Source organism: Natator depressus, chromosome 3 (genome assembly GCF_965152275.1).
Source record: "Natator depressus isolate rNatDep1 chromosome 3, rNatDep2.hap1, whole genome shotgun sequence".
NCBI classification, from domain to species: Eukaryota; Metazoa; Chordata; order Testudines; family Cheloniidae; genus Natator; species Natator depressus.
Genome location: NC_134236.1, coordinates 25169844 through 25182784, shown reverse-complemented (window position 1 = coordinate 25182784; position 12941 = coordinate 25169844). Strand labels below are relative to the sequence as shown.

The following is a 12941-nucleotide window of genomic DNA, read 5'->3' as shown; positions in this document are numbered from 1 at the left end:
GCCTCTCTGGATCTCAGTTCCCTATCTGTAAAGTGGGGTTAATACTTCCCTACCTAACAAGAATGTTGTGAGATAAATACATTAAAGTTCATGTGGTACTCAGAAACTACAGTCCTGGGGGACATGTGAATCCCTGAGATAGCTAGATACATTAATTTGTGGATCATTGGTCTGAAAGCAGCCTAGGCCAACAGAGTCCCCATAAGGTTCCTTTTGGCTGTTCAGTGTGTGTACAGAGTTGGTATTGACAGTGGAAATGGAATCCAGAGCAGGACAAGCACCATTTATTATTAGGATTATTATTATTTATTTGTATGATGATAGTACCTGGTATTTTTCATAAAGCTGGTTGAAAAACAGGTAAGTGTTTTGTTAATGTTTTTGTGAAAAAATGTATCCTTTCTCCCACCTCCTCCTCCACCCCCTGCACCAGCTCTACTTGCAACCTTGTTGACAGTCTCAGCATAGAGGATAAAGGAAATGAGCCCTTTCTCTGCTCTTGGTGCTCACTTCCAAACAATTCCCTGAGAAGCGCAGGTGGAGAATCTTGATTTGCCACTTCCCCTTGAACCTGGTCAGAAAAGGGAGTTTCCATCCCATGGGGAATTCCAATATTGTGATATTTGTTTTCATCCCAAATCAGAACAAAATGTCAAAACAGAATAACTTTTGTGCGATGAAGTATTTCAGATCATTTCAGTTTGGAAGCGGTGAAGTAAAAAATCTGATATTTTCTACTGAAACTTTTTGACATTTCAGAACTATATTTTATTTAAAAGATGTCAATTTGAAACCAAAAGATTCATTTAGAAATGTCCATTCAAAACACAAACTTTCACTTAAAATGGACATTTCAACTTAATGGTTGCAGTGTTATTGTAGCTGTCTTGGTCCCAGGATATTAGAGAGACAGGTGGGTGAGGTAATATCTTTTACTGGACCACTTCTGTTGTTGAGAGAGACAAGCTTTTGAGCAACACAGAGCCAGACCTGAAGAAGAGAAGAACAGAAGCTGGTTCAATAAAAGATATTACCTCACTAATCTTATCTTTCTAATTTAATGTCATCTTTAAGTCAAAATCTGTATTCAGAATTGAAAAATTGTCAAAAAACATCAATTTCAACAACACCATATTTTCCAATTTAGAAGATATTTTTAGTTGAAAAATGTTGACCAGTTCTATTGCCCGTGCTCCAACCTGTTCAATTAATGGAGGGCTCCAGGTCTCTATGATTGACAGTCTGTCACTTGTTAAAACAATTAAATCCATTAAAAAAAACCCAAACCCAGCTTCCATCACTGATTTTCTTCTTCAGAGATTTCTAACTATTTGCATTCAGTTCATTTTTTACATCTTCAAGTAAATCTTTAACATTGTAAATCAACCATAAAAGCGGGAACCTCAGGCATGGAAGACTTGTTAGTGGCAGACATATTGGATTTCCTTATTGCTAGGAATTAGTTCCTCTCTGTTGTATTAGGTTTAGCAAAACTTTTCAGTTCCAGTAGCATATCTGAATATAGTACAAATGTGGAAAATTCATACAGGCTTGTGGAATTGAAAATTAACATGTATAGCACTAATATTACCCAGCTGTGGTTAAAAAAGCAAACAAGGTATTAGGTTGCATAAGGAATGGGCAGGAGAATAATGCAAATGCTATTATAATACCATTATATAAATCAATGTTGTGGTCTCCTATGGACAATTATGTACACTGCTGGTCACTCACAAAAAACGGACATTGCAGAATTAGAAAGTTTTAGATAAGGATAATGAGAATGATTAAGGGCACAGGAAAACACTCATATGGAAACACTGACAAGAGTTGGATTGCTTAACTTAGAAAAGAGACAAATAAAAGGGAATATGATAAAACTATATAGAATAATGAATGGTCTAGAGAAAGTAGATCAGGAGCTGTAGTTCTCCCTGTCTTATAAGAAAGGGAACATTCAATGAAATTAAAAGGAAGGGAATTCAAAATTGATTTAAAAAATACTTTTTCACCCAATGTGTAATTAGACTATGGAACACATTGTCACATGATGTTACTGAGGCCAAGAATTTAGCATGATTCAAAGGAGGATTGGACAATTAAATGGATAACAAGAATATTCAGAGTTAGTATTAACAAAAAAAATTGGAAGGGATATAAAACTTTATGCTTCAGGACTTAAGCCAATCTCTAAAGGTTAAAAAGTAGAATGGGATCTTCATGTGGGCAGATTATCCCATATCTTCCTACTGAGCAGTGTCTTGTACCTTCCTCGGGTGCTCAGCCTTGTCAAGGACGGGATACTGGATTAGATGGATCACCAGTCTGATCCAGTATGATCCTGTGTTCCTAATGTCCAGGTTTTAGTGACATAGATACCAGGAGGATTCAGCATCTAGGTACCCAAGGTATTGGGTTCCTTGTCAAGATGTAGAAAACATTTTGATAGCTGATACCATCAGATGGAGACCAATACAATTCAAATTAACTTAATCAAAGGAACTAAATGATGTATATCTGGGTGAACAAGCAACCTCATACCATATTTTCCTGTAAACCTCCCATCATCTTTGCTGCCTCCGATATAAACTAGAGATATCCTCTAATTCAAACAGGAATTGATTCAGGGAAGTTCTGTGTCCCATGTTAGATCGGAGTCAGGGTAGATGATCACTGTCAAGGTTCCTCCCCCACTCTGAACTCTAGGGTACAGATGTGGAGACCTGCATGAAAACCTCCTAAGCTTACTTTTACCAGCTTAGGTTAAAACTTCCCCAAGGTACAAATTAATTTTATCCTTTGTCCTTGGAATATCCACTGCCACCACCAAACTCTAACTGGGTTTACTGGGAAACGTAGTTTGGACACGTCTTACCGCCCAAAATCCTCCCAACCCTTGCACCCCACTTCCTGGGAAAGGTTTGGTAAAAATCCTCACCAATTTGCATAGGTGACCACAGACCCAAACCCTTGGATCTGAGAACAATGAAAAAGCATTCAGTTTTCTTACAAGAAGACTTTTAATAGAAATAGAAGTAAATAGAAGTAAAGGAATCACCCCTGTAAAATCAGGATGGTAGATACCTTACAGGGTAATTAGATTCAAAACATAGAGAATCCCTCTAGGCAAAACCTTAAGTTACAAAAAAGACACACAGACAGAAATAGTCATTCTATTCAGCACAATTCTTTTCTCAGCCATTTAAAGAAATCATAATCTAACACATACCTAGCTAGATTACTTACTAAAGTTCTAAGACTCCATTCCTGGTCTATCCCCAGCAAAAGCAGCATATAGACAGACCCAGACCCTTTGTTTCTCTCCCTCCTCCCACCTTTTGAAAGTATCTTGTCTCCTCATTGGTCATTTTGGTCAGGTGCCAGTGAGGTTACCTTTAGCTTCTTAACCCTTTACAGGTGAGAGGATTTTTCCTCTGGCCAGGAGGGATTTTAAAGGGGTTTACCCTTCCCTTTATATTTATGACAATCACAATGGTCCTTTCTGTCCTTATACTCTATGAATATTTCCTTGGTGCATCTCATGGTGGTCTGCCCTCGACAGTAGGCTCTCCGAAGCAAGGATCCTGTCTTTATTCTCTCTAAAGTGCCATGCACATCTATTGCACTGTTTATAAATGTTAAAAATAAATGAAAATGGGGAGAAAATTACTTGTTGGGATGTAATAGAAGTGTTAGTAGCTTGGAATAGGTTTGGGTCATTAGTGCTGGGACTAGGACTAGGCTGGAGGGGATGGCAGTTGTGAGATGGAATTGCATGTGAGCTGAGGACAGTCAGATGGCGGAGCTGTGAGCACGTTTGGCAGCTGGTAGGTAGTCCAGAGTCTCATCTGCAGCATTACAGTGCAGTGAGCCCAGGAGACTGGTATTCAGCTGCCAAGCTCGAAGGGTTAAGAGCTTCAAAAGCACCCACAGAAGAAATGAATCCAAGACGATGGCTGAAAGCTGTTTTTGCACGATTTCTCTGCTCCTAGAAGCTGTGGGTCTGCCACACTTTAAGAATGACAGCACTGTCCATAATCACAATTGTGTGCACGAAGGTCAGAAGGCTGGGTGAATCATACGTCCAGGCGTACGATCTGACAAGCACACAGTTTAGCTTTCCAAATTCCACGGGTGTTATTTGTCCGTGAGGAAAGCTAAGCTTTGGAAACATTTATTTTAAACATGAAAAAGTACTTGAGCAAATAACTATTTTTGGGTGGGGGAGAAAGGTGACAACTCATAGCTGGCTGTCCTTTCATTTTAAAAGTTACAGCACATTGGACAAACAAGTTCAGCAGCAAGTCCCCTCTCAAATACCTGAACTCATCACTGGTTAAACACTGCTTCATTTTTCATGTGCAAGCCATGAAAGTTTGCAGCCATGTTTCTCCTTAAAGCTGATTTTTCAAAGTACTCTAAAATCCACACACATAGACAGATTGCCTTGAAAATAACTACACTACAACAAGGGTTGGTGTGATGTTTGAGGTGCAAATTTAGGGTCATTTGGTGAATGGGTTCCCAAGATACAGGTCCCCAAATGACCTGTGTCCTTCTGATTTAATGATCTACAGCTAACCTAGCCATACTCATGACATCTGCAATAGCACTTATTTGTTTATGTCTGGTTGAAATTTTGAATTTTAAAATGATAAAAATTGTCATTGAAATTTCAACAACAAAAATAGAAACTCCCCCCACCCCTTGTTTCAGCCTGCTCTGTTTATTTATTCCAAGTTGAATAAGGCCCTTCTTACTACTGTCAGGGCTTGTCTTCACTACGGGGAAGTCTACCTAAGTTACGCTACTCCAGCTACGTGAATAACATTGCTGGAGTCAATGTAGCTTAGGTCAACTTATCCCTATGTCTTCACTGCGCTGCACTGATGGGAGACACTCTCCTGTTGACTCTACCTTACTCTTCTCAGGGAACTGGAGTACCGGGGTCAACCGGAGAGCACTCTGCCATCAATTTAGCAGGTCTTCACTACACCCTCAAAAATCGATCCCTGCTGTATCGATTGCAGCAGTGTCGATCTTCCCATAGTGAAAGACCAGCATTCAGAGTAATACAGAGGATAGGACAGAGCCCACTAGAGGGGGAACAGAAGTATTTGAGGAAGCATGAGTTTATCCATCAGAGGGCTGTGTTACTTTATCCATCAGAGAGCTGTGTTACTTATTTACACTTCCCAGAAGTATAACATGCGGAAGGATGCATGTCAAAACTGACCTTTTTTCACAGTTGAAAATAGCCATAATACTATCCTATTGTATTAATGTTATTTGCCTTCTTTCACTAAAACTTACTCATGGGTATACTGTCTTCAACTGGCTGTGATGAATGCACCATCACATTTCACGCTAAATGGTATTCCTTTATAACTTTTTTTTTTCATCCAAGTTAAATATTGTTTCCCCTGTTTTCTATAAAACCTAAATCTTAATCTTATCCTGGAATCTGTATGATTTTTATCACCATACTACCTAAGCATTTGGGTTAATCAAAGCAACTATGGTCTTGTGGTATGAGACAAAGCTAATTCCCACTGAGTTCTGTTCCTGGCTGTGACAAAGGCTTGCAATGAAACCTTGAGTCCCTTGTTGCTCTTCTCTGTGCTTCATTTCCCCCTTCTGTAAGGAGAGTTATGGGATTTCACTCATTGATCTTTGTGAAGAACCTGAAGATTCCCAGATGGAAGCTGCTACAGAAGTAACTTACCAATGCTATTTCCTGCATTGAGGGCATTCAGCCACAAAAGCAAAATGGCATCTTTTACAGAAGCAGTTAGAAGCAAAGTAGAAGTTTGGTCTGTTTGTAGCTTGTTGTTTTCCACATCATATTTGTTAGTCATATGAAGAGGCCTGTAGCTTCACATCCTATGACAAGATGTGCAGGGCTTTCTGCTGAAACACTGTGATGAAACACAAGAATCTCCCACTTGCTTTCAATGAGAGGCTTCTATGCCCCAGCCAAATAAGATAAAGTTTTGACAAAAGCTCTTTACAGCAGACAGCAACATCCTTGTGTAGGAAAAGTGGAGGGAGGCTGCAAGATGTCCATCGGGGAGCCAGATGAATTCCTGGAGGTGCACCAGAAAGATAAGCATGGGTCAGTCAAAAAGAAGTTGCACAAGCACCTGCAATTTTCCCTTTCTCATGGAAAGCTTATCTGCCCTGCAGTGCATTCCTGGGCGCTATCCTTCAGCTACCTTGAGAAATGTGCTTCAAAGAACTTCTGCAGGACACATGAGCAAAAGAGTTTAAATAATAAATAGGCAGCACTTTGAGAGGCACCTGCTGCTGAGGCAAACACTCCAAAATACTTTCTCTCTAGAAGATGAGTCAAAGGAGAAACACTTAGGAAACTGTGACTCATCAAGAGAAGCTATAATTAAGAGTATTCCAAGAACACTATAAACTCTTTGCCTTAGTATACAGTAAGTCCGAAGTACTGTAAAGCACTCACCTTACCAAAGATGATGGCTGGGGTACAAGCAGGCAGTCAGATGAGGGTATGCAGAGAGGTCAGGATAAGGGGCAAGAAGGTTGTAAGGACAAGGGGCAGGGGGAAGGAATGCAAATGGGAAGGGGGTATTTATAGCTGGGCCAGAGAGAGAGAGGGGTATCAGGGTTGAGAGCTTGATGTTACTGAAGAGTAGGTGCTGTTACAGGAGCAGCGGTGAAGAAAAGAGATTAAGGGGCGGGAGACCGCTTAAAGGGAACCTGCCATTTATAGAAATCATTGTTTTATTTTAAAGGGATTATCAGCCAGGACATCAATATAATAATTATTAATATTTATTATTTGTATTATGGTAGCACTAAAGAGACCCAACCAAGATCAGGCCTGGCACACATAAGAGACAGTCCCCGCCCCAAAAATCTTACAATTTAAATAAACAGGACAGAAAAAGAATGGAAGACAGTAGCCTTATAAGGAAAATGGAGGCAAAGAAAAGCTAAGATTTTCCCCAAAGTTATATAAGAAGGCTCCAGCAGCACTGAAAAATCAGACCTTTATCACCCACATCACAGTCCGGTGTTGTAACCACAAGAGCACATTTCCTTTCTTACCCCAAGAAAAGTGAAATGCCATCAAACATGACATGCTTTGAAAAGAGGATGCTCCCACAAAATATTCCAGGGTCTTGGAAACCAGAGCCTATCGCACTGCACTCTACTAGTGCTGTGACTTAAGGATCTGGTGCCACCGATACTGATATCTGAGCTACTATGCTCTACAAAGAGGAAGGGGGAGAGGCCACGGGAAAGAGTGCAACTGTCCTCATACTATGTTATTGTTCCAGTGGAAATAGTAGGACATCAGGCTGAGAGAGGAATTGACAGTGAGGAAAGCGAGGCACAGCAGCAGTGCCAATTTGACATTGCTGCACCAGACGAGGCTATGCCAGCAGCATTAGATAGGAAGAGGAGCAGGAAACAAGAGTGTGAAGGAGGCAAGTGGGTAGAAAGTAGAGCTGGGTGAATAACTGGGTTGGTTGGTTCAGTGGCTAAACAAAAAGCTAATAATTAAAAAAATTGCTTCAGATTGACCCAAAGTGAATTATTTTTTTAAATTTGACAGAACAAAAAAGCATAAAAAATTCATTTCAGATCAACTGTAATGTTTTGTTCTACCCAAAATGAAACATTTTGGTTCATTGGGAGAGGTTGAGAGGGTTGAATGATTTTTAAAATAAAATTCAGGGAAATTCCAAAGCAAAACTTCTTTCAAATATAAAAAGTCAAAATTTTTAATTTCAGAAATGCCAAAATAAACTAGCTTGACATTTACCAATTTATTTATTTTTCTTTTTGGTTTTTTTGACAGAAAACATTCACTGAAATCAACCCAAATTGGTGAACAGTTTTGATCCCCCCAAATCTGCATCTTTCAGTGAAAAACTATTTACACAAAGTATTTCACCCAGATTGCTGGAGCAGTTGAGAAGCCTGGGCAGGTCCTCATTGATCAACATCAGTCAGTCCAATAAAAGGCCTAATATCTTCTATGCTCTATTGTTAACCCTTTAATCCAAATGTACCAATAGTTCAGAGAACAAAAGACTCTCCCCCATTCTTGCTCTTGCTTACTGCTGCTCTTTTTGTGTAATGATGTTGGCTTAGCCTCCTCTTGTGCAGCAAGGTCATAATGGCACTGCTGCTGGGCCTCTCCCTTTCCCCTGCGTCACTTCCTCTCACAGCCTGGTGTCACACAGTCTCCACTGGAGCAATAGGGGAGACGAAGAAAGGGGGTCTCCGTGCGTTTTGGCTGTAGGAGCTGGGAAGTATGTAGAACAGCTGGAGTTTGTCCAATGTGTCAGTTCTGTGTGTTGCTGAGGACATGAGGACAGTTGGACTCTTTCTACTTGCCTCTTCCCCTCCCCCGCACAGGGCAAACTGCTGAGGCTGCCTCTCTTGTTACCATTTGGAGGGCAAAAGGGGGAATGCAGTTTACGATTACAACTGCTTTCGACAGAGGACATCTTTGCAGCGATCTCAGAGCCGCCCTTTGTATGAGGGTGTCATAAATAGAAAGGGAAGGGTAAACCCCTTTAAAATCCCTCCTGGCCAGAGGAAATCTCCTCTCACCTGTAAAGGGTTAAGAAGCTAAAGGTAACCTCGCTGGCACCTGACCAAAATGACCAATGAGCAGACAAGATACTTTCAAAAGCTGGTAGGAGGGAGAGAAACAAAGGGTTTGTGTGTCTGTCTACATTTTGTCTTTGCTGGGGATAGACCAGGAATGAAGCCTTAGAACTTTTAGTAAGTAATCTAGCTAGGTATGTGTTAGATTATGATTTCTTTAAATGGCTGAGAAAAGAATTGTGCTGAATAGAATAACTATTTCTGTCTGTGTATCTTTTTTGTAACTTAAGGTTTTTGCCTAGAGGGGTTCTCTATGTTTGGAATCTAATTACCCTGTAAGGTATTTACCATCCTGATTTTACAGGGGGGATTTCTTATTTCTAATTCTATTTTTATTAAAAGTCTTCTTGTAAGAAAACTGAATGCTTTTTCATTGTTCTCAGATCCAGGGGTTTGGGTCTGTGGTCACCTATGCAAATTGGTGAGGCTTTTTATCCAACATTTCCCAGGAAAGGGAGGGTGCAAGTGTTGGGAGGATTGTTCATTGTTCTTAAGATCCAAGGGTCTGGGTCTGTAGTCACCTAGGCAAATTGGTGAGGCTTTTTACCAAACCTTGTCCAGGAAGTAGGGTGCAAGGTTTTTGGGAAGTATTTTGGGGGGAAAGACGTGTCCAAACAGCTCTTCCCCAGTAACCAGTATTTGTTTGGTGGTGGTAGCGGCCAATCCAAGGACAAAAGGGTGGAATATTTTGTACCTTGGGGAAGTTTTGACCTAAGCTGGTAAAGATAAGCTTAGGAGGTTTTTCATGCAGGTCCCCACATCTGTACCCTAGAGTTCAGAGTGGGGGAGGAACCTTGACATGGTGGCAGAGTGGTGGGATTAACCTGAAATCATTTTGAGATCCAGTTGAGATTTTTTTGAACTAGAAATACAGATTTTTAAAAAGGAGATTTTTTTCTCTTTCCTTTGGAAAGGAAGTCCAGAAGCAGCTGAAACTGAAAGCAGCTTGTTTTTTTCTCTGCTTTGTGGCCAAGCAGAGACAAAAGGGGATTATCTTTGTGAATTGCAGGTTTTCTTTGCCTGGAGGCAGGGTACTTAACTCCTGCAGGGAAATTCACAGTCTTCCAACCCAGAGTTTTTTTTTTCCCTAAAAGTAAATAGAAGGGGGGGTGTTCTACCCATTTGCCTGGAGACAAAAGTGGCAGGGGTTTTTTTTTTGGATTTTGAGTTTTTACAAGGAGCACAAGTTTAAAAAGGAAACTTGTTTTTTCTTTGGGCTGGGTAAACAGGTTTCCAAGTAGTTGGAAGTTTTTTGCTTTGATTTGGGCCCAGAGCAGAGACAAGGGAATTGTCTTTTTCTGTAGGCTGACAATCACTATCAGAGAATAGGTATTCTATTCCAGCACAGCAAAATTTTACAGCCAAGTTTTGTTTGTTTATTTCTAAACTTTGGGTGTAAAGTTAGTTAAAAACAGAGAGGTTAGAATGACCAAATCCACGGCTCGACTACAGCTGGAATTAGCCAGATTTCAGGCTGAGGAAAGACAAAGGGAACATGAAAGACAGATAGAACTCATGCGGCTGAAGAAGGAGGAGAAGGAACAAGAAAGGGAGGCAGCGAAAGAGGCAGCAAAAGAGGCAGAACAACACCAAGCGGCTGCTCACAGGAGAGCTATGGAAGCAAGGGACAAAGAACTGGAGGAGAAGGAAAAAGAGAGGAAGTATGTGGAGGAGATAGAGAAGATAAAGGCTCAGCAGAATATCCCAACAAACCCTAGCAATCCTTCTCCAAGTACCACTTCCCATCCCAGAAAGTTCCCCACCTACAAGGCAGGCGATGATACTGAGGCCTTCCTAGAAAACTTCGAAAGGGCCTGCCTTGGGTACAACATCTCTACTGACCAATACACGGTAGAGCTGAGGCCACAGCTCAGTGGACCCTTAGCTGAGGTGGCAGCTGAAATGCCTAAAGAACACATGAACAAGTATGAACTGTTTAAATCCAAGGCAAGAGTCAGAATGGGGATAACACCCGAGCAGTCTCGTCGGAGGTTCAGAGCCCTAAGGTGGAAACCAGACGTGTCATTTACCCGACATGCCTACCACATTGTGAAACATTGGGATGCCTGGATATCAGGAGCAAGTGGTGAGTCTCCAGTAAATTTGCCCTTCCTAATGCAAATGGAACAATTCTTAGAGGGTGTTCCTGAAGAAATAGAAAGGTACATCCTAGATGGGAAGCCCAAAACTGTAATCGAGGCAGGAGAGATTGGAGCCAGATGGGTGGAGGTGGCAGAGAAGAAAAAAACTGGTCGCAGTTGGAGCGGAGACCAGAAGGGACAACCCCAGGCCACACCCTATTACCGGGGGCCGCCCAAAGCCCCACCTACCTCCCAAAGAACCCTCCAGACCCCTTATCGTCCCACCACCCCGTTCTCCAGCAACCCTCCTCGCCCCAGTGACCCGTCAGCTGGACGATGTTTTAAATGTAACGAGCTGGGGCATGTAAAGGCCAACTGCCCCAAGAACCCCAACAGATTACAGTTCATTGCACCGGAATCACACCAGAGGTCCACAGGCCCAGATACCTCCCAGATACCCTTGGAGCGGAGGGAAACTGTGAGTGTGGGCGGGAAGAAGGTCACCGCGTGGAGGGACACCGGAGCACAAGTGTCAGCTATCCATGCTTCCTTAGTGGACCCCAAGTTAATCAACCCAGAGATCCAAGTGACAATTCAACCCTTCAAGTCCAACTCTTTCGATTTGCCTACAGCCAAGTTGCCTGTCCAGTACAAGGGCTGGTCAGGAACGTGGACTTTTGCAGTCTATGATGATTATCCCATCCCCATGCTGTTGGGGGAAGACTTGGCCAATCATGTGAAGCAGGCCAAGAGGGTGGGAACGGTCACCCGCAGCCAGGCTAAACAAGCCGTGAGGCCTAGCTCTGTTCCGGAAACTTCTATCAGGACCCGGTCAGAGGTGATGGACCCGGACCCCAGACCAATGTCTGCAACAGCAGTAGTGGATCCAGTCCCAGAGACCCAGACGGAACCAGTCCCAGAACCGGAACCAGCCGAACAACCAACACCAGACCCATTGCCAGCACTGAATCCAGTACTTGCAACCTCAACACCAGAGGGCCCCACCGACCCTGAACTGGTAGCAGCCGATAACCCTACACAAGAGGCTGAGCCGGAGCCTGAATCCCAACATAGTGCACCAGCGGAGAGCGGTTCACAGTCAACAGAAACAGCTCCATCCCCTATATCACTTCCAGAGGGACCAAGCCTAGGTCCACAATCCAATGAGGAACTGATGTCTCCAGCATCAAGGGAACAGTTCCAGACCGAACAGGAAGCAGATGAAAGCCTCCAGAGAGCTTGGACGGCGGCACGGAGCAACCCACCGCCTCTCAGCTCTTCTAATCGATCCAGGTTTGTTGTAGAAAGAGGACTTTTATACAAGGAAACTCTTTCTGGTGGACACCAGGAAGACTGGCATCCTCAGAGACAGTTGGTAGTTCCAACTAAATACCGGGCCAAGCTCTTGAGCTTAGCCCATGATCACCCTAGTGGCCATGCTGGGGTGAACAGGACCAAAGACCGTTTGGGGGGGTCATTCCACTGGGAGGGAATGGGCAAGGATGTTTCTACCTATGTCCAGTCTTGTGAGGTGTGCCAAAGAGTGGGAAAGCCCCAAGACCAGGTCAAAGCCCCTCTCCAGCCACTCCCCATCATTGAAGTTCCATTTCAGCGAGTAGCTGTGGATATTCTGGGTCCTTTTCCGAAAAAGACACCCAGAGGAAAGCAGTACATACTGACTTTCATGGATTTTGCCACCCGATGGCCGGAAGCAGTAGCTCTAAGCAACACCAGGGCTAACAGTGTGTGCCAGGCACTAGCAGACATTTTTGCCAGGGTAGGTTGGCCCTCCGACATCCTCACAGATGCAGGGACTAATTTCCTGGCAGGAACTATGAAAAGCCTTTGGGAAGCTCATGGGGTAAATCACTTGGTTGCCACTCCTTACCACCATCAAACAAATGGCATGGTGGAGAAGTTTAATGGAACTTTGGGGGCCATGATACGTAAATTCGTAAATGAGCACTCCAATGATTGGGACCTAGTGTTGCAGCAGTTGCTCTTTGCCTACAGAGCTGTACCACACCCCAGTTTAGGGTTTTCCCCATTTGAACTTGTATATGGCCGTGAGGTTAAGGGGCCATTGCAGTTGGTGAAGCAGCAATGGGAGGGATTTACACCTTCACCAGGAACTAACATTCTGGACTTTGTAACCAACCTACAAAACACCCTCCGAACCTCTTTAGCCCTTGCTAAAGAAAACTT

At 42.8% G+C, this 12941-nt stretch overlaps 1 protein-coding gene across 1 annotated transcript; it reads left to right on the top strand.

Annotated features, from left to right (window-relative positions):
* Positions 1–3952: 3952 nt before the first annotated feature.
* Positions 3953–12266, top strand: LOC141984286 (uncharacterized). Its single transcript, XM_074947223.1, has 5 exons — positions 3953–4058; positions 7314–7463; positions 10511–10741; positions 11369–12199; positions 12259–12266. Exons 1-5 carry the CDS (start codon positions 3953–3955, stop codon positions 12264–12266), a joined length of 1326 nt encoding a protein of 441 aa, XP_074803324.1.
* Positions 12267–12941: the final 675 nt, after the last annotated feature.